The sequence below is a fragment of the Artemia sp. Qi Xiang Cuo genome, chromosome 13 (assembly GCF_049724085.1).
Source record: "Artemia sp. Qi Xiang Cuo chromosome 13, ASM4972408v1, whole genome shotgun sequence".
Lineage (NCBI taxonomy): Eukaryota > Metazoa > Arthropoda > Branchiopoda > Anostraca > Artemiidae > Artemia > Artemia sp. Qi Xiang Cuo.
This window is the reverse complement of record NC_142806.1, coordinates 33,550,199-33,575,718: the sequence shown is the minus strand read 5'-3', so window position 1 is coordinate 33,575,718 and position 25,520 is coordinate 33,550,199. Positions and strand designations below refer to the sequence as shown.

At 35.2% G+C, this 25,520-nt stretch overlaps 1 protein-coding gene across 1 annotated transcript; it reads right to left on the bottom strand.

Annotated features, from left to right (window-relative positions):
* Positions 1-81: 81 nt before the first annotated feature.
* On the bottom strand, positions 82-22,743 carry LOC148945215 (uncharacterized). The gene is made up of 5 exons (XM_089098977.1): positions 22,658-22,743; positions 19,448-19,945; positions 14,584-14,754; positions 6,010-6,204; positions 82-168 (listed from the first exon to the last, which is right to left on the bottom strand). Exons 2-5 carry the CDS (start codon positions 19,676-19,678, stop codon positions 82-84), a joined length of 684 nt encoding a protein of 227 aa, XP_088955103.1. The 5' UTR covers positions 19,679-19,945; positions 22,658-22,743.
* Positions 22,744-25,520: the final 2,777 nt, after the last annotated feature.

Below are 25,520 nucleotides of genomic sequence, written 5' to 3'. Positions count from 1 at the left end.
TTATTATTCAAAAGTTAATATATCAACAATCGGGTTGAATTTTCTGTTTGACATTGAACATATTACAAAATAGATGTTTTTCTATTCCAAGCAAAATAATCTATATTTTGTTTGAAAAATGTTTTTAATCATCAATAAAAGGCTTTGGTGATTGACTTTTTCACCCATCTGCAAAATAAACTCATTTTGGTAAAAAAAAGAAGATGGCAATACGACAAGCAACTCTCATGATCTAGGGCCTTTATCGTATGCTTCAAAATAGGACTTGATCATTAGGAATGCAATGTATGCAAAGCTAACTTTGAAAAGAAACATTTTGAATATCTCGAAAGCTAGGATTTCGTGCGTAATCACTTTAGAAGTTCATGGCGATTATTTATCATACTGCTACCGATTATTCTGTGGTATGAACTAGTTGTATTGACAAATCTTTACAATCAATAGCAGTCTCGTTTTAAGGGTTCTCTACTATATAGACTATTAGCGGCATCTGAAAATTTACGCGGGGGGGGGGGGTTAGTCTTACCACAACCTTTGACATTTCCAACAGTTAATTATGGAGTATTTTTCACTTTCCTCCGTTGATAACTTTCATTCCGTTGATAACTTTCACATTACCACGAGTTTAAAGTTTGGAGTATTTTTTACTTTCCTCTGTTGATAAATTTTTCAATGCAATGTATATTCCTGTGGGGGAGGGGGGGGGGCTTATAATTCTTAATCTCATCTTGGAGATTGCAACAATGTGGACTCAATTAAATTGCCCAGAATCGTTTTTTACTAGAACTTTGGCATTATGTCAAGTATTTTAGCCTGGAAATTACTGTAAAATCTAAGAAAGGGCATTAATTCTTAAGTAAATACAGGATGTTTTTTTTTTCAAAACTAGAAAATATTAGGAAAACTATTAGGAAAATATTAGGAAAAATTATACTGTCAAGGAGGCACACTTGTGCCTCTTTAAAGAGGCGACCCACCACAATGTTAAGCGATTTCCGGTCCTAGCGGTCGCAGAGAGACGGCGGTGATCGCGTTTTGTAGCCTAATAAGCTCAAACTAAGAACATGCAAAATTTCACCCCCCTCCGACTTTATCTTCATGGGAGAAAGTGGGCCGGAAGTTTCGACCCTCCCACCACCGCCCCCCCTTTAACGTTGTCCGATCGGCCTAAAATTTAGAGGATAAGCTTTCCGATGGATTGGGAACTTGTCCTTAAAATCTCAATCCGATCACTTCTTCCCTGTTTTCCAAAAACCAAATATCAAGTTATTTTTTTTACCTGACACGCCTACAGGCCACAGTTGGCAACGGATCCGGGTGAATGAGGACTTTTTCGAAGCGGAATTCGACCTGTTAGGGCCTTTTGATATTTTCGGACCGAAAAAATTATCCCCCGATTTTACATTTACGAAAAACCTCGTTTTCCTATAAGAGCCCATGTTAATTTTGAAATTCCTAAAAGCATAGTATTTCATTATTAAATTAGATCAAAATAGTCCTCTTAACCTGACAAGACCGACTGCAAGCTTCCAAAAATTCCAGCTCTTTCCCAGAAGTTTTTTTTGTCTAAAAACAAAAATCTTACTTTGTATTTGCTTGCGTCGAAAATAGATTGCAGTGACTAAAAATAATTTAACAATATTCTCTGATGGTACAGTGGTCACTATTCCTGTCTGTCATGCGGAAGACCCGGGTTCGATTCCCCCTCAGAGTGAATTTTTTATATATTGAATTTAAAGTAGTATCTCTTAAATTTAAAGTTTAAAAAAGAAACTCAATTCCTTTTTTAAATCCAATCTATTAAATCCTTCGGCTCAACATGCGTCTCCAGAAGAATATCACAGTCGGCCTTCACAGTCGGCCTTCAGCTTACAGGTAAGTCTCCACTGCTTTGATAACATGCCGTATGCACGTATACTCGAAGAAAAGTTGAAAAAAGAAAATCTTACTGTGCATTTGATTTGAGTATTCAGGAATTAAAAGCCTTAACAAAAGAATCTTCAAAAGCAGGGGTTTTGGGGGGCGGTAGCCCCCCAACTTTAACTCCTGACATGATCAGCTAACAGTTAGTCAAGCAATAATAAGTAATAAACTGTACCAAAACGTGCATAAATTATTTGGAAAAAACTACGTTTTCTAAAGAGTTAAAGGGGCTAAGTCACAAGTTCGAACCTCAAAACGTACAGGGATTAGGGGGTACAGTTGGAGGGCCTGCCGCCGCCAAAACCCCCCGCTATTGCAGCCTCTTTTGTTAAGATTTTTATTTTGGGGGTCTGCCGCCCCCCCCCCCTCAACCCCGCTTTTTCCCTTGCAAAGAAATGCTTTGCAACACGAACGAAGTCTGCTTGAATTTTTTACCGTAAGAACATCCTATTGTATCGCTTTGATTAGAAACAATACTGAGCCTGTTTGCTGGATTTTTTACATGAGATTTTTCCCTAACCGATAACAAGCTATAATGTGATGAACTTAACAATTTTGAACAGAAAAAACAGGGAACAGAAGAAGGGCTCAGCATAAACAAGCAGTTTAGGTTCAGGTAGGTTCAGGTTCATCTATTTTTCCATCGAACATAATCACACTGAATAGATAACTATGCCTGGCACAGAGACAAGTTTGTAGTTATAACTGTAACAGACTGAGTTGTCATTGCCAAATTCTCTGAAGATTTAAAAAAAATGCCATTGAAACAGTTTCATTCCTGTTGGTACTACCAACTGATGGCAGCTACAGGACTTAAAAAATCTTAACAAAAGAGGCTGCAAAAGCGGGGGGTTAGGGGGGGACAGCTCCCCAACTGTACCTCCTAATCCCTGTACGTTTTAAGGTTCGAACATGTGACTCAGCCTCTTTAACTCTTTAGAAAACGTAGTTTTTTTTCCAATAATAATTAAAAAGACGAGTTTCTTTTAACAAAAGTAGCCTACATTAAAATGAGAACTGTTTCCAATATATTCCGATTCGGCACTCAAAAGCGTCATTCTAATTTAAAACATGTTTTAAGCATTAGAACCGACCTTTCCGAGTGATTTAATGTTAGTCTTTCTTTATGGACTAAGTTTAAAACTTAGTCCATAAAGAAACTGGAGTTCAAATGGGTTTCTTTGAAAAAAAAAACAACAACAGAATCTACCTGAAACAAGGCCCTTTCCACTTTTTATATGACACTGCCTAGGTAACCAGGAGCCACACTTTTCTTTTTTTAAGCTTATCATATTTACCAGAGTAAGTACCCATCTTGTTTTTAAGACCTAGACATATTTTGTAGCTTTTTCTAAGTTTCTTCAGTTCCTTTTGATGAAAATTTATCTAGATTTTTTTTTTGCTTTTTTATTTAAAATCGTTTCCAAACCGAAAAGTGAAATTAAAGGACATAACAAAAAAATATTGAGCCTGGTGGCGGTACTTGAAGACCGGTTTCAGTATGACATTGGTGCATAGTTATAAAGCTTAATACAAACTTTTATATAGACACAATCAAGGAAAGTTTGTTTCTGCACCTTGTCGGATCTCATCTTAAGCAACAACTTAGAACAAGTCATGTGCATAAATTTTGCCAAACACTTGTTATAATACCTAATCTACGTTGAAAGCATAATCTTCATTTTCTATCTTTTCTATCCCCCCCCCCAAAAAAAAAAATGTTCAAAAGAAGATGAAAAGGAAAATGGGACATGTCTCACCCCTTGTTTGCTAGAACATTCCGAATCAGCCAAAAAAGACTTTAGAAAGATAAATTTCTAAAACCCCATTGACCTGCCATAATATAAAAAAGAAAATCATCAAAAATGGGTTTTTTTTAAGGCCAAACAAGAATACTGAAAAAACACACAAACCGAATATTTCGAGAGAACAATCACCTCTCTTCTTCAGCGCGAACAAAATAGTATATTCAATGAAAATGCCGGAGAAAAAACCAACAAAACAAACGCAGAAAATCAATGTGAAAAAAAAAACCAAAAAAACAATGAAAAAACCCCGAAATTTAAAGATACGAGACCATAAAGCGAGTCATTCGCCAATATCCGCGATTTGCACAAAAACCAAAAAATTAGAACAGCCATCAACGGATACTAGCGAACAACTGAGAAATAAAAGAAACAAATTTCATTCGCTCAAACCAAAACGAACCAGCAATGAAATAAATTGGAGAACTATGTCAATTGATTTCTTATTTTAATAATTGCATTCCTTGCAGACACCCTTTGAGATCTAAGGGATTGTTGACGTGTTTGATTATGTGATTGGGAAGGTGATTTAAGGCTTATTTCAGGGATTACTAAAGAATCGGCTTCTCTTTTGAGAAACTATTAACTTTAAAATTAAAAACTCGGGGTGAAGAAACTTGGGAACCATTTGATGGCTTTCCAGAATCAAAGATAACATCTTCGCAGTGAAGGGCAGATGATGAGCAAAAACGTAAGATAGCTCGTCAAGTTCGTAGCCGAGTGAAAGTTAAGAAAACGATTTTTTCCCCCAAGGATTGACCATGACGAACCCAGTCCAAAAGCACAAACTACTATACAATGGACCTACATAGGTGTCTCTGCTGTTTCTTGGATGTAGGATGAACAGAAACACACGATTTTAAAGGAACATACAGTTGGCATTGATGGGCCATACTGGTTTGAACAGCCACGACACCTCAGTTGTTCTTCAATCTCCGTATTCGCCAGACTTATAAGCTCTCTACGACAAATCTTTTTTTTTATCAAAGGTACGAAAGAGAACTTACGGGCCAGAATTGTCAAGAAGTGGATGAATTCTAAAACAATGCGACAGAGCATCCACGGATAAGTTCCAAAAAGGCTTCCAATGGCGTTTCCAAAAATGTTGAAAACACAGGAGACAGAATATAGATTCAAGGAGAGCCTATTCTGACGGAGATTATGAGTAAATTATTGTATCTAATAAATACGGGATATCTACTTATTTTAACAGTTTCAATTCTCACTGACAGAAATAGCACCATACAGGTATTATGTTTATGAAAGCCTTTCATCACCCCCAGAGGCTGCTTTTGGCCCAAGCTGATTGGCCAAAGAACAAATTTTAACCATCTAATATCGTTCATCCGTAACGTCACCTAATATTCTTTATCCTTCCCTCATTATAGCCCTAGACACTCGGATGGAATAGTATTTTTCGTGGTGATTATTGCTTAATATACAGTAACTGAAATTTTGCTATGAAGTACATAAACCTGTCCTTAGGGGATTCCTGTGAAAAGCCTTTAGTATACCCTCCTTAAATTTGAGGCACTTAAAAACCTCAAAATATTTCTAAAATTTGTTTTTTACATGTAAATTTAGTGTGTGATTTTTCTTTAACGAATGGCAATTTAGAAGGTACTCTGGTACCCCTACCATGGCACCTACAAACTTCAAAGTCTAGCTTCATATAAAAGAGATTTGAATTTTATACAGATAATTATGTTTTTTTTTCCTCTTTATCGAAATATGCGTCCTTTTTCATTTTTTGGCATGGGTTACAGTATTATGTTTTTGATTATGCCCGGACATTTTCAACATTATGATTAATTTCCCCCCAATCCCCACGAGCATCTGCTAGCAAAAAAAACAAAAAACTCCCGATAAAGTGCAATTTTTTAGATATTCAGCAATTTAAGGATAAATTAACATCCAAGTGTAACTTTTTGGTTCGATACAAATTTGAAATCACACAAATATGGATTAAAACAAATCATATACATAGCAAGGTATAGTAAAAACAAATACATGGAGTAACATATAACTTCATTACTTAATATTCGCACGCTTCTGAAAACCTATTTTGGCCGTATTGAAACCATATTGACCTATTTTGGTTATTTATAGAAAGAAAAAATAAGATCTTTTTTAGGTAAGAATACACATATAAGAAAAATAATAATAGATAAGAAAAATTACCAAACAGCATCAATTCAATATCCACTCACACAGTTTTGGTTCTGAAAGGGTCTGGGGCTCAACATATTGGTTGTTATCTTTACTAGTGAGAAAAACATACCTTCAAAATATTTTCAATACAAACGAGAAGCGATGGCAATATTTCCCCATCTTTCACCGAGAAAAGATCACAAATTGGCTTAACAGCACCAGCCTTGCAGACCTCTGTGACTTCCTCAACTGTACCAAAGATCATCAAATTCGTTACAGCAAATAAAGCTTCTTTCTGACATTCATACTGGCTGTTTTCATGCATCTAAACAAAAATACCAAGTAGAACACAAATCTTCAATATTTATGAAATTACTGTCAGCTGCATATTGCCTATACTAAATAAGACATAACTTTAATACTGCATAAGATATATGCTACATGAGAAGCACTGCCTACAGACATACATAAAACCCCAATAGATTAAAGCCCCGGCTCGGCTACGCGACAGACTTTTATACATTGATTCCGCTTGAAACCCTTAGCCGTTCCTGAGATACTGCAGATGTAATCTTTTGATGACCTGGGTGCATACGTTTCTTTTGATTACGTTCAGCAGTTTGTATACAAAAATGCAGTTTTTTGTAAAAATACTTATATTATTTTATATATTTTTTTAATTACAAAAGGCACTAGATTTGGCGCTTTCCTTTAACATGAATTATTGAACAGCTCTCTACGATGTTCCAGTGCCCAGCTATCTTGAGAGAAGGAAACGGCGAAAAAAAAAGATGCTGTCGATGCATTATATCGTGGTTGCAGTTACTTTCCTTGTTTTACAAGTCAACAGATTTTCCTTTCTGTTCAAGCTAAGTGACTGTAATTTTCATTTAAAGGGGTTTAAAGGGGCATCGTGCTAATGTGTCAACTGCCACATGAGAACGTTTGTACCGATTTCTGCAAGGAAAACAGATAGAAATTGTAAAAATATTTTACAGGCTGCCAAGTATCCCAATTATCTTAGAAAAAAAATTTCATAGAAGGACCAGGCGGTACCATTAAAGCTTGTGTGTATAAAACCTTGCATCATATTCTGTGTGGCGAAAATTGTAACGTAAAATGTATCACGTTTACTGGAACCGCATGAACTCTATTGCCTATTGGACAAAAAACAAACAGGACATTTAGCTTGAAAGATCCACTATCCTTATATTCAATTTCCAGTATAATACCTGGTTTAAACAAAGCTTTAGAATTCGCTCAAGTGGAAGTTTTCCTTTTTGACGAAGCAACAATGTTACCATAGTATGAGTTAAAAATGTGAACCAGTTGTTTTGGTCAATTGCAAATCCAAACTTAGTATTTAGAGGGAAAATTCTAGTAACCGGAGGTGAATTTCGTCGGTACTTACCTGTTAAATTCCAAAGCAACCGCGGTGAAGCACTTGGTTTGTCAGTAAAAAAAAGGTCAGTGCTGGAAATGTTTCAAACATATTTCCTTAGAAAAAAATAAATGAGTCAATCCTGAAAAGGCGGGATTCACAAAGTACTAGGGCCCGCCCGATACATCGGCGGGCCAATATTATTGGGCTAATATGGGGGTTAGTGCACAATCAGATATCGGCCAATTTTGTTATGCGCAACTTAACCAGAAGATGGCACCGGATTTCCTCAGGTTATTTTTGCTAGTAAAGTTCTTCGGGGTGGAGCACACAGCTAAGTCTGACCATGGTGGATAGAGCAGCAGAGGTGAGTCAAATGAAGTCAAAGTATATTTGTTGTTCATACTTGTCATTACACACCTGGCGCAACAAGGTTCAAAATGAATGGCGTGTTCAAGAACGTACATTTTCTGCCAAAGCAAGTAAAAAGAATACAATAAACCAAACATTTTGGTTTAATGAATGTTCACTAGCGTGGGTGAAAAACCCAAGATGCAATCCATTAAAACCATGATACCTAGTCAAGGGCAGAGCAAAAGGGAAAGGGGGGGGGTGTTCCAAGGTGTTGGCACCGCGTGCCGACAGCTTGGAAAATTTAACTATTTACCTTAAAAATTTAGCTTATGTTTCCGCATTTCTCGGCATACTGGTTGATTTTGTCGACACATTCTTTAAATCCCTTGTTCCAAACTTAAAACTGTAGCTGCACCCGTGATTCCTGTGTGCCTAGCATGGAATTATGGAATTACGCATGGAATTTATGCGTGAATGATTAGAACACAAATTCTCGCTATTGAAATTAGTGTTTTGAATAATCACTTTAAATAAATATCTTACACTTCTTTCAATCAGATTTTCACGTATTTGTTTCAGTCCATACTTCCTCAATTAAATTGAGACTGCAAATTTGTCACTCCATGACTTAAAACCAAAAAAAATAAATATAATAGTTATGCTTATGCGCAACTTAGATATTTCATAGAGTTTGTGTAATGAAAAACACCTGGTTGTTACTGTGTAACAAAGTAATTACAGCAAAAATTCTTACTGGGGGAAAATATGTAAAAGAAATTCACATTTCCAGGGTTACGCTCGACTCCAGTAAAGGTAAACTTGGATATACAGTACACCAACATTAATTTCTACTCTGACCGGCATTTGCGATGAAAATACATAAATCGCAGGGGCAAACTAATAAATTTGTTCGCTTCAACCTTCATGCACCAGTTTTCAAGGGGATACTATGCAAAAACCACAAATTAGCTAGGCTGAAGAAAACTGATTATAAAAGAAGATGAGGGCTAGACGATTAAAAGGTTTAGGAGACGATACATACGTTTCAGTTGTCAAACTTAGTGAAGACTGCAATGCAGGGTTTCTATTCTTCACCAAAATTTTAAAAACCGAAATAACAAATAAGACATAAAGTGAGGGCAAATAAAGAATTATATTCTGTTCTGATCAGTAGCCCTTAGTCAAGTAGAGGAAGAAACAAACTTAAAAATAATTAATTAAACTAAAATTACGGGGATACTTCCTAAGACTTTGACTATGATTAGAAAATATGTACTTTATTGTGGAACAATACTTATCCCACAAACAAAGTTCTTCAAAGAAAAGCAAAGGGCATTAAACCAAAGACGAAATTAAATAAATTCAAATAATAACTCAAGCTTAGTACGAAGATAAATCATTATTAATAAGTGAGTAAAAAAAATAAAAGCATAAAGATGATATAGTCAAAGCTCTAAATTCTAATATTTCCACTGTTTCATTTGATTCTGCATTAGGGAGCCATATTTTTGAAAATCCTAGCCACAATATACTTTTTGATGAATCCACCCTTATTAGCAATGAACTAGGCGTAAAGCAGGTAGTCCGAGAATCAATTGAAATCAGACTTAAGATTAATAATCATATTTCCTTTAATAGGGACTTGGGGGGATATACACTAAATGCTCTATACACAAATTTAATTAAAAATGATATTACAAAATATTTTTAAAAACCAATAGACATTAACACAGAACCGATCACAAAAAGACCTTTGAGGATAGCTGTCAAAAAGGCTGGATTGGCAATAAGAACATGTTTTTAAATTATGTCTCTTTCATATCATTAAAGCGCCTTGTTTTAACTTACTTTTTATCATGGTTGAACTTCGCTGAAGTAAGAATGCTAGGACTGCTTTGAAATTTTTTTTTATTTTTGGTTGTATTGGTCGCATGTTGCGGTGAGTCTTTTTTCTTTTATATATTTTTGTCTTGCTGAGGACTGCCCTTGGACATAGGGCCGAAATATTCATTCAAATTATCTCCACTGTTTTGCAACAAGATTTCCCTGTTGTTCTTCGTGCTTTTGTTGTTTGTAATAAGTGAGTGAAACCTGGAAAAAAACTGGAAGAAGCAATGCTCTAGTGTTGCCTACAGTAGAGGGCCGAAAGGCTTCAATGTATCATTAATGTGTTGTATTTTCCCCACAGCCACTTCATATGGAAGGGATAGACGAAAACAAATTTGGAGGGAACACATTTGACTGGAAATTGAAACTTTAGTGCCCCTTTTAAGGGTCAAAAGTGACCAGAGGACAACCAGCCTCTTTTTAGCCACTTTCTCTCCAAAACATCTGACAAAATTCGTAAATAGTCATTTAGTCCAAACCAGTCTAAAGGTAAAAAAAAAAAACTATACAGCTATACCAACCAAAAAACTATGAAATAACCCAATTCAGACCCTGGGGCAAAGCCTGTATATTACGCAAGTTGCTGACTGTTTACATATAGGGCTTGTTATTGGGAAAGGGTTTTCAATAATTTTTTCAATACTTTTCAATAATTTTCAATTTGTTAAAGTTAAAAAAGAGAAAACATTTAAAGTGTATTTCATTTTGGGTAAAGTGCAAATTATGTTCTGGTATAGGGAGCGTTAGTCCTACCCAGCTTAGTTTCAAAATTTACAGAAAGTTTGAAACTGAACAAAAAAATATGAATAAAAACAACAACACTGAATAACTGAATAAAAACAACAATGAAATAAAAACATGATTATTAAATATAAAAAAACAAATGAATTTAGATTGACAGTTTAATATAGATACTGATATTCATTCCTGAAAGTCTTAATAGTTTTCGATTCACCAACGTTAAAAGAGGAGAAAATATTTTAAATGTGTTTTGTTTTCAGTAAAGTGCAAATTATGTTCTATTCTTTAGAAGGCATGGGGGGCGGCGTCAATAGAAGCATTAGTTTTAGCAGAAAAAGTGGTAGCAACATTTGTATCACGGGGAGGGCGTCAATAGTAGCAGCACCCCCCCCGTGAAAAATGTTAGTATGCTTCCAAATACCAAATACTGTACTATAAATAAGCAATAGGAGTAGTATGGGGTCTCTACGACCTATGAGGCCATTAGGGGCTACTCTTTACTTCTATACTGGTTTAAGATAACGAAGAAGGTTTAGCACCGATTGCCTCAGGGCATTCTCCAAGACGCACGTGCTAATTTTTACATTTTACGCTTCATGCACAGGCATGGGCGCCCATTTGGGGGGGGGGGACAGGGGGGAGCTCCCCCCCTCCCCTGGCTGAATGATGCTGCCTTATTTTTATATTTTTATTCTGAGATTTCTATTATATAGCATTAAAAATGCCAATTAGATGAGGTTTGCCCCCCCCCCTGGAATTCAGCTTATGGGCGCCTATGTGCACAGGGGGTAGTTACGTTATAGTTTAGCAGATGTTATTGTTTACTTATGCAAACAAATGTAAACAACGTAGGCTTTTGCTAGACATAAGACATTTTTCTTCAAGACATTTTTCAAGAAATCTTCTTTTTTCAATCATTTTTCAAGAAATTTTTAAAACGTTTTTCTTCTAGACATTTTTCAAGACGTTTCAAGACATTTGTCTTGACATTTGTCTGTTTCAAGAAATTTTTCAAGACATTTTTCTTCAAGACGTTAGAGGCAACTTATGGTCATTCATATCCCTACTAACCCAAAAACCCCGCTGGTCAACCTTCGAAGGGCCCCATTTTCCTCTGAAAGGACCCCAATATCAAAAAATTTCGTGCTAGTGAACTATGCAATCTATGAATCAATTAATATGGGATTCGGTGATAGAGCCTATGGTCCTCCGTATCCTCACCAACCCTAAGTCCCATCGGCCAAATCTTTGGAGAACCCCATGTCCCCCTCCAGGGGCCCCAATTTCAATAAATTTCATGCTAAACCCCCTCCAGAGGTTCCAATGTCACTAAATTTCATGCTAGCAAACCTTTGCCTCCTATACATAGATTAGTGTGGGATTTTGAGAGGGAACTTGCGATCAACCATGTCCCCATCTCACCGGAGCCCCCTCCATTCAAACTTCAGAGGGGGGGGGCATGTTCCATCCAGAGACCCCAATGTCAATAAATTTCGTGCTAGTAAACTATCCCAGCTATAAATCAATTATAAAGAAATAATTTCTGAGACCACACTGGCTAATCATGATAAAACATATAATCGCGAAGAAAGGAAGAAAATGAGGACAATTAACAGCCAGTTAAAAAAATGAAAAAATATGCAAATATTTCGGTCAAGACCTCCGCTTGGCCGTCCTCAGAGCAGAATAAAACTGATAAAATTATAAAAAAACAAACCTTAAAATAAAAACAAAAAACTAAAATTGGACGATCCTTTCTCAGTAACGGTAAAAGGATAACTAAATAAAAACCACAAGTCTATATGGCATTTTACAATTTTATTTTACAAAAAGCACTTTTAAAGATTAATCGCTTTCCAGTTAGATTATTATCAGAGATTTTATTTGGTTGCACAATATAATTTTGTGGATGTATGTAAAAACCATCAGAATTAATAATTTCATGATAAATGGGACTTAGAAAACTTTCTCCAGTGTCTCTATTGAGAGCTACCTTTTTGGTGAATGTGCTTTTTTATTTCAACTGCCTCCCTGAAAACTTGCGTGAGACCTTTAACGGGGACAACAATGTTTCGTCAAACAAAATGTGATGGTGTGGACTCTCATACACATGTTGAGCCAAGGCGGAATAAAAAACCTCAGGCCTTTGGCGTAGCCTCATGGCCTTGTCGATTGAGGACCTATGTTCAGATAACTTCTCCCCCAATTGCTGTTGGGTTCTACCAACATAAAAACAGCAACAAGAACAAAGAATTCTATAAACACCACTACCCAGAATGGGGCTGGTTTTATTTTTGCCGTCGTTGAAAAAGCTCTGTATAGTATTTGAATTTTTAAAGGTGACATTAAGTTTATGTTTTTTAAGGATTCTTTTCAGCTTGGAACTTTTGCCTCATATGAATCAATTCGTATGGCTTTTTTTTCAAAGAACTTATGGTCAATCATGTCCCCACTAACCCAGAGCCTTCTCCGGTCAACCTTTGGAGGGCCCTATGTCCCTCTACAGGGCCCAAATGTCAATAAATTTTATGCTAGCAAACCCTTGCCTCATATAAATCAATTCAAAATACAAAATACTTCTTAAAAAAACAAAAAATAATTCTTACAAAACAAAAATACATCCTAAAAAATCACACATCGGTAAGACATCATTTAACAACTCGTAATATGGCAAGGTAGTATCTAACACCTCTAATAACAAGTTCTGTAAATCGCCAATAATCTCCAATGTCTTGTATCAAAAATGACCCAGAAGGCTAATGTGGTGTTACTATATTATTTTGGGATTTAGCTAAGAAAAATAAAAACCTTTCCACATTGTCCTGATAAAGAAAAATTACTAATGTTTGATAATATCAGGTGAGTTTCGATAACATCAGAAAATATGGGGTTTGGACAAATCTCTAGTGCTGCCACCTATTCATTTACAGTCATAAATGGAAGTATATTTTGACTACCCCAAGCACTGCCATTCATTCCATTATGGTGATAGATGGCAACTTAACCAATTTTTCAGCTAGGTTGCATTAGGATAACTGCTTTTAAACTAGGTTCGTTTGGGTTCAGTTAGTGTGGAGGAGGGGGGGCACACTATATTTTGTATTTTTCAATGCCAATTTGTGGTATTTTAGGATGTATCTTTGTTTTGTAAGAATTATTTTTGTTTTGTAAGAAGTATTTTGTAGGAACAATTTGTGATTTTTTAAGATGTATTTTTGCATTGTAAGAATTATTTTTTGTTTTGTAAGAAGTATTTTGTAAGAACAATTTGCAATTTTTTTATCATGAATTTTTGTCTTGTAAGAATTATTTTTCTTTGTTTCGTAAGAAGTATTTTGTATTTTGTAAGAACAATTTGTAATTTTTTAGTATGTAGTTCTTCTTTTGTAAGAATTATTTTTATTTTGTAAGAAGTATTTTGTAAGAACAATTTGTGATTTTTGGGATGTACATTTTGTTTTGTAAGAAGTATTTTGTAAGAACAATTTGTGATTTTTGGGATGTACATTTTTGTTTTGTAAGAAGTATTTTATTATTATTATTATTTATCAGAAAACCCGTCATACACAAATGGAAAAGACGGAGCAATAAACGAAAAAAAAGGAGAAATACACATAAATTTAGCGGTTATACATGATCTAGTGACGAATGCTTGAGCTAAGATCTAAATCAGCGCTTAGAACAAATAACAAAAACGAGAAAGTAAAACTCAATTATATACTGCACTGCAGGTACGCCAAATGTTTCTTTTTATAGGCTTCTAAATACTGAAAAAAGATAAGCAATATGAACATCATTGCATCAAGCCGGAATTGGTAAAAAAAAATTAAACCAAACAATCATCAGTGAATTATAAATAAACAGTAGATAATCATATCAACTAGTGTAAATATGACAAGAACCGGTAAAGCAATTAAACGACACTTTCACCCGCTGGTCTTGAAATCAGACCACTCTCAACAAATGATTCATTTACTCCGATATACATAGATATCAGAAACAAGGAAATTATTCAATCACGGATCCTTTTACATCTTTACATAAAGCAAAATGCTTAAAAGAACCGATAATTAATAAACAAATAAATTATTCGTAATATACGCAATATATTATCAGAGAAAAATTGACATCAAAATTGAGAATAACCAGCGTTTAGTTTAGCCCGCAAATAGGACACCTTATTTATAATTTTAGTCAATTCAGATTTTGCAGCATTTTCCATAAACAAATAAAATCAAGTTAGTTAAACTAACTCGGTCATTCATTTCAATTGCATCTATTCATTTTGAGCCAAAATCTGTGACGAGTCAGAAATATTTATTATTAAGATAGAGGACTTACGCTTATTAAGGGTGTCAAGCATCCTGAGTCGAGGACAGTTCGAATTTGAGCAGGATTTCCATCTATGATGTTGCTTATAGTCCAAGCGGCTTCTTTCTTTACATTCAAATTTGGATACTGCAGCAAACGGGGCAAAACTTGTAAAGCTCCTTCATTTACAACAGCATTTGTCTATAAATTGTTAATATCCATTTACTACTCTTGATTTTTCCTATTAGCCCTCCAATAATGTAATTAAAAGATATAAGGTGAACAACTTCAGCACAGAAATAAGCCATCCTCCTCTCTCATCTCCAGTCCGAACAAAATTAGATAATTTAACAGATAGGTATAAGCTATAGAACATATGATATTAACACAAGGAAATGAATATCCACAGAAAATGTTGGACTAAAATTCATGGGTAGTCTCGTTGTGTCCTCTTTTTTCCCGTTTTTTTCTTTAGCTACTAGAGGGGCGCTGGAGCATCATAGAATGCCGTTTAAGGGCTCATTTTAAAGGGCTGGCTAATTTAGGTCTAGCAAAAGTAGGTTTTTGAATACATAGAACTGAGTTTAAATGAAAAATTAAAATTTCGAACTGACAGCCATATGTTACGACGAGGTCAATAAGTTATTATCTTGTATTTATCATTGCATGCTGTTCAACAAGGGTAATGTACAAGATACAATCCATGGGTCAAGACTAAATCGTAGAGGAGTGTATAAGGACCCCAATCTAAATTAATAATGCTCGAGCTTCATGGTGTTTCCATGCAAAACAAAAGGACATATCTAAAGATTCTGGTTCTATTTAAGTATTTCCAAAGGGTTAATATTCATTTAACAATAAAACTGACATAGTGTTTTATGACACTATGGTAGTGTTCACATATGATATAATGATTCATATGACACATAGTATTCACATACTATGGATTAAATATAATACAAAATGTACAAGTCGAGGGTGTTTGGACTTAGAGATGAGTAATTCTAGCAATATATGAAATCCAGTAGGACAAGACCAACACGTTTCAAGGATATGGACAATCAAACAGTTCGTGGTAATGGACTTAAGGAGCGACCCGGCTCAATATTAACCGAAACTCTAAAAAACAGAATTTTGATACCAATAGATACATCAGAAGAATCATATTTTTCCGCTGATTTCAAATAGATAAGCTTCATCAATTTTAGTCTTACCCATCAAAAGTTACGCGCCTGAGAAAATTTGCCTTATTTTCGAAAAAAGGGGGAAACGACCCCTAAAAGTCATAGAACTTTAATGAAAATCACACCATCAGATTCAGCGTATCAGAGAACCATACTACAGAGGTTTCAAGCTCCTATCTGCAAAAATGTGGAATTTCCCGCAGGGGAGATCGTATCGATCCAGTAGTCCTAGAATATCGTGATAGGGCTCATTAGAACGGAAATTAAAAGCTCTAGTGCCCCTTTTAAGTGACCGAAAAAATTGGAGGGCAACTTGGCCCCCTCCCAGGCTCATTTTTTTCCCGAAGTCACCCAATCAAAATATTTGAGATGACCATTTTGTTCAGCATAGTCAAAAATATATTTAATATGTCTTTGAGGATGACATAATCCCCCACTGTTCCCGGGGGAAGGGCCGCAAGTTATAAACTTTGCTCATTGTTTACATATAGTATTGGGAAGTATACAGGCGTTTTCAGGAGGAATTTATTTCTAGTGGGGGGTCGGGGTCAGAGTAGGGGTTACGGGGGAGGATATTTCCATGGAAGATATTTCCTTGGGGGAAGGGACATTTCAATGAAGGGGGCGCCAGATTTCCAAGCACTATTTAAAAAACGATCAGAAATTAAATAAAAAAACAAGTTTTTTTCAACTGAAAGTAAGAAGCAACATTAAAACTTAAAACGAACAAGAATTATTACGTATATGAGAGGGTTCACCCTCTAGTTAATACCTCGCTCTTTATGCTAAAGTTTTTTTTAGTACTTTCAAAAGAACTATCTATTCTAATTAACCGACCTTTGTGATTCAGGGGTTTGTGATTCGAAGAAAATTCGAACTTTAGGGGGGCGAACTTCCTAATATACGTTATAAAAACATACGAATATAGAAGTTCGTTACGTAAGTTACGTCAGAAAAAAAATTCTAGAAAGCTATTTAGCCAAAAAAGTAAAATTATGCAAATTTCGTTTTAATTATTCATGTACGGTGAGCCAAAATCAAAGCTCCATTAATTCAAAAACGTTCAGAAATTAACTAAAAAAAACAAGTTTCTTTAACTGAAAGTAAGGAGCGACATTAAAACTTAAAACGAACAGAAATTATACCGTATATGGAAGGGGATGTCCCCTCCTCAACACCTCGCTCTTTACGTTCAAGTTTGACTCTGTCTCACAACTTAATTTTTTAAAACAATAAAAAACTTTAGCGTAAAAAGCGAGGTGTTGAGGAGGGGACAGTCCCTTTCATATACGGAATAATTTCTGTACGTTTTAAGTTTTAATGTCGCTCCTTACTTTCAGTTAAAAAAACTTGTTTTCTTTAGTTAATTTGGTCAATGAAGCCTCTGCTTACTATAATCTAAATTTGATGTACGCTTTAGTTTAAACTCGGTACAAATATTTTCCCATAATATAATTTTAACCCAATGGTAAATTTTGAAAAAAACGCCCTTCAATCGATTTCACTTGGCAATTACTTAATTTACACACAAAAAAGAAAAATGGCATATTCCACAAAAAAAATAACAATGGTCTTTTAATACTATGAACTCATCCAGCCCGTTATTCAAAACTAGATGGTTAGTAACATAAAAGTGTTACAAATCAATATACTGCTTTACTGGGGAAATAGTATCGAAATGTGTACCATACTTTTATAGTGCCAGATGACGTGGGCTATAGACGGTCCAACCTTCCCGCACGTTACATAATTTGCACTTTTCCTATTCTTGATGCTGACCATCTTTTACTATCAAATAAAATTGTTGTAAAACAACATGGCAAAAATATTGTTAGTTTAAAAAATACTTAACACCGTGCAGAGCCCTGAATACTTCGTTTGAACAACAGTAGTAAATTTTTGTCCTACAACCTAGACCTTTATACGTCCCAAGACCATTCCAGACTACTAATATAAAGGTTATGGGAAATTTTTAAAGATAATGATGAACGAAAGTGAAGCAGAAAGAAATACGAGGTTAAAATAAAACTAGAATGAGTGTCGGATGAAGGAATTGCGCGTTTTCAATTGTTGGTGCTTCAGCTCCAGAGCTATTAAAAGCATCCATTAGCATAAAATTAAAATATGCCTGAAGGTCGACCCAAAAACCGCAAATTCACAATTGCTGAAAATCATCCGTCGTTGGAACAACACAAAAATGTTGTCAAACAGCCCGGACCCTCAAACGTGACAAGAACCAATCAAAACAGCTAAAGAAAAGGGCGTGGAAAAATGTTTAAGGTACGAATTAACGAAAATGAAGCACATAGAAATAGTTGGTTAGAAAACAAGTGAAAGCGCGAATCGCAACAAATCCACAATAAAAAGGAAGCACAAAGAAATCATCGATAACGAGAAAAGCAAAAGCGATAATCGCAGCGAATGAAAAACAAAAATGAAGGACAAAAATGCTGTCAAAACATTTGACGGCAACAAGCTATAGCAGAGAACTCATTACTAACCTACAACTATGCCGAAAACTATGCATGTATTAATTGCAATTCATTAGGACCCTTCAACTGTGTATGTGTTCACTAGTTCCATAAACAAATCCGAAACTTAAATTCATGTTTCACTTTAGCTTCATTCAACGTAAGCGACGATCGAACCATCTATTGTCGTAACGTTTTTAGCTTCAAATTAGCTGGAAAAATTTACCACACAATCAATTTAGCGGAACATCCCAGACATACCACTCAATACGACTTTGAACCACCTGCATATTGTCAATTGTAGTTTTTAGACCACGATGTGGCAGTCGACACATGCCTTGCACATCCTGTAAAATCTGGGATCCCTCGTACCTTAATACATCTGTCGGAAGAAATATTTCAAGATGAACAATCATCCCAAAGGTTATATGAGGATTCGAGAAGTGGGGGATGATGTAAATCAACGTGCCTCATTACTGGAACAACAACTTCCGAATGCGCAGCTTATTTTTACTTTGGCATATGGTTCGGACTACAGACGGTTCAACCCTCCTGTATCTAATAAAGTACGTGTTGTTTTTAAACCTAATATTGACCATTGTTTGCCGTCAAATTTAATTGTCGTAAAACAAGGTGGCAAAAATGTTGTCAGTTTAAGAAATACCAGCCATCGTGTGGATCCCTTTACCTACCCATTATTCTATCCAGCTGGAACTTCAGGATGGACCGTGGATGTGCCACTTCCATTAGATTTTTCATGTCTTCAACATCTAAGACGACTTGAATTAGCGCAGTATCGTATCATTTTTTTTTACCAGAACACGCCAAAAGCCTTTCTCTGAAAGCTGAAAAACCCGACCTACCTCTCATAGGGTTTAATGCTTTAGATTTTGGTTTACATTTTTCTACATTTTGGTTATATTTTGGTTGACAGTTTACAATTTTCTCAACATTCTAATTTATGCCTCTTCAGACTAGAAATATCTAGCTAGGTCAAGCTTCTCTTTTTTTCAAATGTACAGTTTAAAGTGGAATTACAAATGTATTATGTATGTCACCAAAAGACGTATATTAGTTTAGATAAGTACACACTATTGAATCAAATTTCAAACTTTCTTTTTATTTATATTACTTTATATTCGAAAAATAAATGTCGTTTACTGTTACGGAAACAAAGGAAGATTCTTATACAAAGAGTAAAAGTTATAAACTTAGGAGCAAAAGTCGAGGACTACTCACAATATCCAGCCTCCTATACCACTCCAATGTTTCTCCAATATAATAGTGTTGGCCAAGGAAATCACTACAGGAAAAAGGAATAAGCCCTTTTGCTGCCATACATGAGATTCCGTTATAATTTACACAGCTACATATCACAGCTCGACAGATTTCGCGCAATGGAAAGACAAATGGTCGATGAAGAGGAATTGTGAGGATGGATGCTCCATGTAGTGCTCCACGAGGCCACATACTGTGTCACTCTTAAAACCATCTGAATGGGGAAAGTCCAGTCTAAAATTCCTTTCCAACTCTTTAGCTTGTGCATGGTGCGACCGGTTGTCTCGTTTAAAACTTACGAAAAAAGAAATCTTTCTACGTTCTTCCGTTCTTCCCCAGTAGAAGGCCTGCTGCTCCCAGTAAAGACCTCTCTCATTAGGCTTCATATCAGGTAACCTTTCTGCTCGCAGTAAGAATGTTCCATTGGGCTCCTTATCAAGAAATTGTTCTGCTCCGTGTCTAAAAAAACGACTAAACTTTTACAAAGAACTGTTATGCTTTGCTAAAGAAAAGAATAAAGACACGAAAAAGACTATATTTTGCGCAACAAACACTGAACTGAGTTTCAATAGTATCCTAAATTGAAAATGAAAACAAATAAATCAGACATGACTATTATATTTAAGTCTGATGACTCCTAGCTTAACGTCCTGATCCTAAAGAACCCACTCAAAAGAAACAGATTTTGATAATAAACATTTCACAAACTCCTCTACCATAGTGTCTTATGACACTTTGGCATCTCCAAGGAACCATCGTTAATGAAGATAAAGTTCCTTATACCTCTCTTATCCGCAGATTCAATCTGGTTACTCTTGAGAAAATGAGAAAAAATTGACTCTCCTTAACCGCCGAATAAATTCAATTTTCCCTAGTCATCCCCCCGCACCCCTAGACCTGGCCTCATTTGTTATGCCTGAACAAAGTCTACAACAAAATTTTTTAAAGAAAGAGCTTTCCCCTACGTAATTGAAACATTGAATAATTAAATCCGTGAAAACTTTACTTTATTAGTTTTTGGGAAACACTATTTTTCTTTTACTAGTCACTTGATGTACACTTGATTACTTTCAAGGATTGCCAATTACGAGGATTGCCCGTATTATCATTGTTGTTTTCTTTTTCTTTTTTGCTTGACATAAGAAGCGAAATCGGCTCTAATAGAGCAACTATTTGCAGAGTTGAAAATAGTATCATTCAAAAACAGAACTTTGGATTTCGTTTCAGACAAATAAAAAGGCAATCTGTCCCACTCTTGGTCACATGTATATGTGGTGAAATTTATAATAAAGATAAAAAAAAACTTTCAGTTGTGACCTGATATGAAAACTATCCGATCTTTATTCTAATGTAAGTAAACTATATTCGTATTTCATTGGGTGTTAAATACGAATACCTTCTCTTTTAAGAGCTTAATTTCAAAATCCCAAAGCTAATTATATCTAATCTAACTATAATTTTAATTAGTGAATATAATCAGACTAATTAAATATAATTAAATGTGATTCAGTTTAGTTAGATCCATTGAAAATTAAATTTTTGAATGACAACAAATTAAATGTAACTAAATTTAGCTGAATTAATTTCAGCTAAAATATAATTTTTAAATACAGGATGACAAATTTTCTTCTTTTCTACCATTGAAGAGGGGCATTAAAATTGTCAAACTACATTGTTCATAATTACAAAGAGTTCATTTCCAGTTGGTATCATTTTGGTCAATATTTTTTGCTCAAATAGCGGACCGAAAATATATAGGTTTTTATAAAATTTGGGTTTAAGTAAGAAGGGTAAATCTCTGTTTAAGTTACACTATAAAGATGCATTAAAAACGTTTCACGCAGCCAGTAACCTAACTTTACCTATTTCACTAAATGTAATTTTTCTGCCTCTCAATCCTTTCTACTAAATTGCAGCTTATCCAACTGCATGTGTTCATCACTTGTCCTTAAACAATCCAAAATGGTACCAGAACTTTCGGGAATTAAAACGGCAATAAGTTGGTTAAGAACAACTCATGATGATATTCAAAATTAATATGCCGAAAGCCAGATATTCAAAACTAGTAGCAGACAAAAAAAGATTTTAATTTAGCTAGTAACTAAATATTTAATAAAAAATCAGAGCAATTAGTATTGGCTATTCAGTTGATGTTCAAGCAGCCTGTCTGGTAGAGTGAAGGGGCCGTGAAGGACCAATACATAGCGTCAATAAGAAATTCTATAAACAGAACAAATGTCTATACAGTTGCTATACATCCATGGAGGCGTTTTAGTTTACCTGGCACTAAAAATTATTTTTAAAGAAAAGAAGGAGGTATTATGTTGTGTGTCGTACTTTAACTCGGAGCATTTATACTGAGATATATTCTAAGAAATTTAAGAGATACATATTAATTGCCCAAAAAAGATACATTGCTCAAGGGCATGTCTTAAATGCGATATAGGACTCTATTTCTGAAAGGAACAGTTTAGCTATCTTAAAATACCGAAAAAAATAATCTTGTCAGCAATATAATTTAAGAATATAAAAATTACAGTCTAACTTCCCTGAAAGAGGTCCATTAGTCTCATTTGTGAATATGACTTGATCCTTCCTTACTTTAATGACTTCAAATCACATGGGAAAAAAAATCTTTCCAGTTGGATTTAATTAAACAGTTTGAGTATCTTTCAGGAGTTGAGTCTTTTTACCTTTTAAATTTATGATATTAAGAAAAGGCAGCAGATACATAAAATTAGTTTTCAAAAACCCCATTTCTCCTCACACTATTTCGTCAACTCTGAGTCCTGTTTTACAATGTGAGCCATAGTGTACCACCTTGCTCCAACTCTTTCCCAATGAAGTACTGACAGTTTTAAAACGTGAAGCAAGATTTTTGTAGGGATTAGAGCAAACTTAGCAAAACATTGTCAAGTCCCACTACTAGCATTAAGGTCTAATCTCACATATGCTACGTTTGACAATGTTTTGGTACCATTACTTACAACCAATAAGAATTTGCTTCCCCTTGGGTAAACAGAGCAGATTCGTCAACAGTGACATTCGTGTTTTGCCAATTACGCTTAAAAACGAGGCTTTACTTACTGTATTTCCAAAAAGGAAGCCAAAACTGGCTCGTTGATATGAAACATTTTGCTCTGTAAGACTAGGCAAGGAACGAATGCTCACCTATCCAAATTTCCCCAGTAAAATGAGTGTCGGCTAGCTTCGTATAAATCAGGAACAGGGCGTGGTCGGAAATCCACCTGAAAAAAAATGAATAATGTTTAAGATAGGAAGCACAACAACTTTTTTTCGTGAAAGTCGTCATTGAATCCACCCGAGAAAGCGCTCCTCGTCCATCCCTCCCATTGAATAATGGGAGGGATGGAAGCCCATTGAATAATGGCATTGTCCGAAATAGGAAGCGCAACAACATTAATTCTTCTTTAAAGAACTAATCCACCAGAGAAAGGGCTCCTCATCTATTCCACCATTTATAAATAATTTGTTTTCTCAACCCACCAAAAAATCCCCAAGGGTATTTTGGTAAATAAAAAGAAATATTGCATAGAAAACTTAGCAGGCCTCAAAATCTAAAAAAATTGAAAGATCTCACCCAAGTGAAAGTCTCTTTAGAAATAAATTACAGAGAACCAAGAGAAGAAGGACAGAAGAGGGATAAATAAAAAGAAATGAGGAAGAGATGGAAGAGCAAGAGAGAGGAAGAGGAGGGGGGGGGAGGGGAGATACTCTTTTAGACAATCAGCAGCATGATTTATTTCATTTGACTCTTTCAAAATATACACGAAGGGCGACTATTTTGTAGGACCTTTATTTCTTGCTACCCGGAATTAAGGCTTGGAAGTGAGCATCTGTTCACAAGATTTTAAAATCTTTCAAAAGTGCCATAGCAGATACTTTTAGACCACAAACTTAGAAATTAGTGGGGGGGTGTTGTTTAGTTTGGCTTCAGACAATTCGTGATGACACATGGCAATTAAACCTTAACCTCTCATGAAAAGAAACTTGAATCTCTAGAAAATAATTTTTAGAAATTCAAGTTATTGAAATTTAGAGTTAACTCAGCCTTATGTGCTTATCTTTTGCTACCTAATTAAATAGAATAAAATTAAAACAGATGAATTTAAAACAGGGAGTTTTAAGGGGATGTTTCGAAAGGAAGCCAAAGTACTCAAAAGATTAGTTGTGTGGAAGCTGAATTGACTTAAGAGGGAAAAATTGTAAAAAAAAAAAAGATTTGGGGGAGTCAACCCCAAGTTCAGGAAGTCAAGTAGCTAGTCTTCTGTCTTTACATTTGCATACACAAACATTTGGAAAAGGCGTGAATATAAGGCATTTCCAAGATTTGGAACTATGATTCAATAAGAAAATGCTTAAAGTGAACAATCACGAGTGTCTTTGGTGCATTGTGGCCTTAGTTTAAAGAATTTTTATAGCTTGAAGAATTACTTGGCAGAACTAAAGCTGCCAAGAGTTTCTAGCTTCAGAATATATCCGATCAGCAGATAGAGAGAATTACTGAACTTGGAATGTTTTTGATCAGTAAAGACCAAAGAGAAACCCATTCCAGACATCCAGACTCAAACCAAAAAGTATTTCAGAACTCCATATTTTTGTGTGATCGATCTCTTTTTCGAGGGGGGGGGGGGGTCGGCTTGAAACTTGGCAAAGGGAAATTCTGGGGCAAAGGGACACTCAAATATGTAATTTTTGAACGGTGTAAGAGCTAAAAGGTGTAAGAGCGTTGGCGGTGTAACGGGTGTAAGAGAAAAAAACATATCGTAAGGGCCTGATCGGTTCAAAACTTACAAACAACGAATTTTGGGCCAATGATAGTTGAACACACAACGAACTTTGTCGAAATGTGCGTAAATACATAAGCAATCCTTACTGTTCGGTCGGATTAAATGTTAAAAAAGTAGAAAACTCTCAGAAAAGTATATTTCAAAACGATAAAAGTGCCTGATCAAAAGTGTATAAGCCCATGAAAGGAGTTGTAGTTTTAACGCTATCTGGTCATTTTGTCAAATGGAGCTTCTGTCTAGATTTTATAACTTCTGTCTGGTTCTAGATCTCATAACCTACATTTATGGGTCTCAATTTAATATCATCTGAACTATCAAGGCCATATTGACAACAGCGCTTTATTTTCATCGGAGCAAACACATTACTAAAAGGACAAACACACCAGTATTGCCATCAGGACTGTGTTGTCACCAATGTTTCAACATATTATAAATACTAATTATACTCTTAATAATCCAAAGCTAAACTACAGCGTAAGCGTGGGGAGGGGGGTTTAGGGGGGCTAGCAACCCGTTTAATATACATAAATAGAAACACCCTAAACTTAAGCGCTTCGCTCCAGTAATTTTAAATGTTAGCTTCAATAAAAGGGAAAAAAATTTGACACATGTCATATTTGCCAATTTATAAAACTCAGCCACTAATAAAATTGAAAATAAAAAATCTATAATAAACAATACAATTGAAAACCCATCAAAGTAAGACAGAAAATTAATCAAAACTGAGGTATTTTAATAGTTTTTATGTCAATTCCATCTGTTACTTGTGCATTCATAATCCGCTACTAGTAGAATTTCTTGGATCAACCATTATATCTGTCAACCAAACTTATCCTACCTATACTTTAAGTAAGCTGGTTACAAATTGTGTAGATAATATAATATAAGATTTTATTACAAAAGCCAGCGAGCCATAGCAGCAAAAAAAAATACAACTTCAAACAAAGCTCGAAGAAGGAAATGGAACTTCAAACAATACAAAGCAGAAAAAAACACACAAATAGCAACCATATTAAAATTCAATTCCAAAAACCTTAACAAACTATCTTTTCAAACATAATTCCCTGGGTTTAATCCCTATGCGAAGAAACTAAAACAATTGTTCCCTTTAAAGTTAGCTGCGGCGTTCATCAGGGATCTGCTTCAGGACCACTTTTGTATCTAGCTTACTTAAATACTGTGCGATTTTATCTACCAAATTGTTTCCGTACTGCCTTTACGGA

What these genes read in the sequence shown, in the direction of transcription:
- LOC148945215 (XM_089098977.1), bottom strand. Translation starts at nt 19,678, where the DNA reads ATGTGGCCTCGTGGAGCACTACATGGAGCATCCATCCTCACAATTCCT. An exon ending in GCTTGACACCCTTAATAAGC is followed by an intron (nt 6,205 to 14,583) that starts GTAAGTCCTCTA and finishes ATTTTTGTTTAG; the next exon opens with ATGCATGAAAACAGCCAGTA. An exon ending in GTATTGAAAATATTTTGAAG is followed by an intron (nt 169 to 6,009) that starts GTATGTTTTTCT and finishes TTTATTTTGCAG; the next exon opens with ATGGGTGAAAAAGTCAATCA.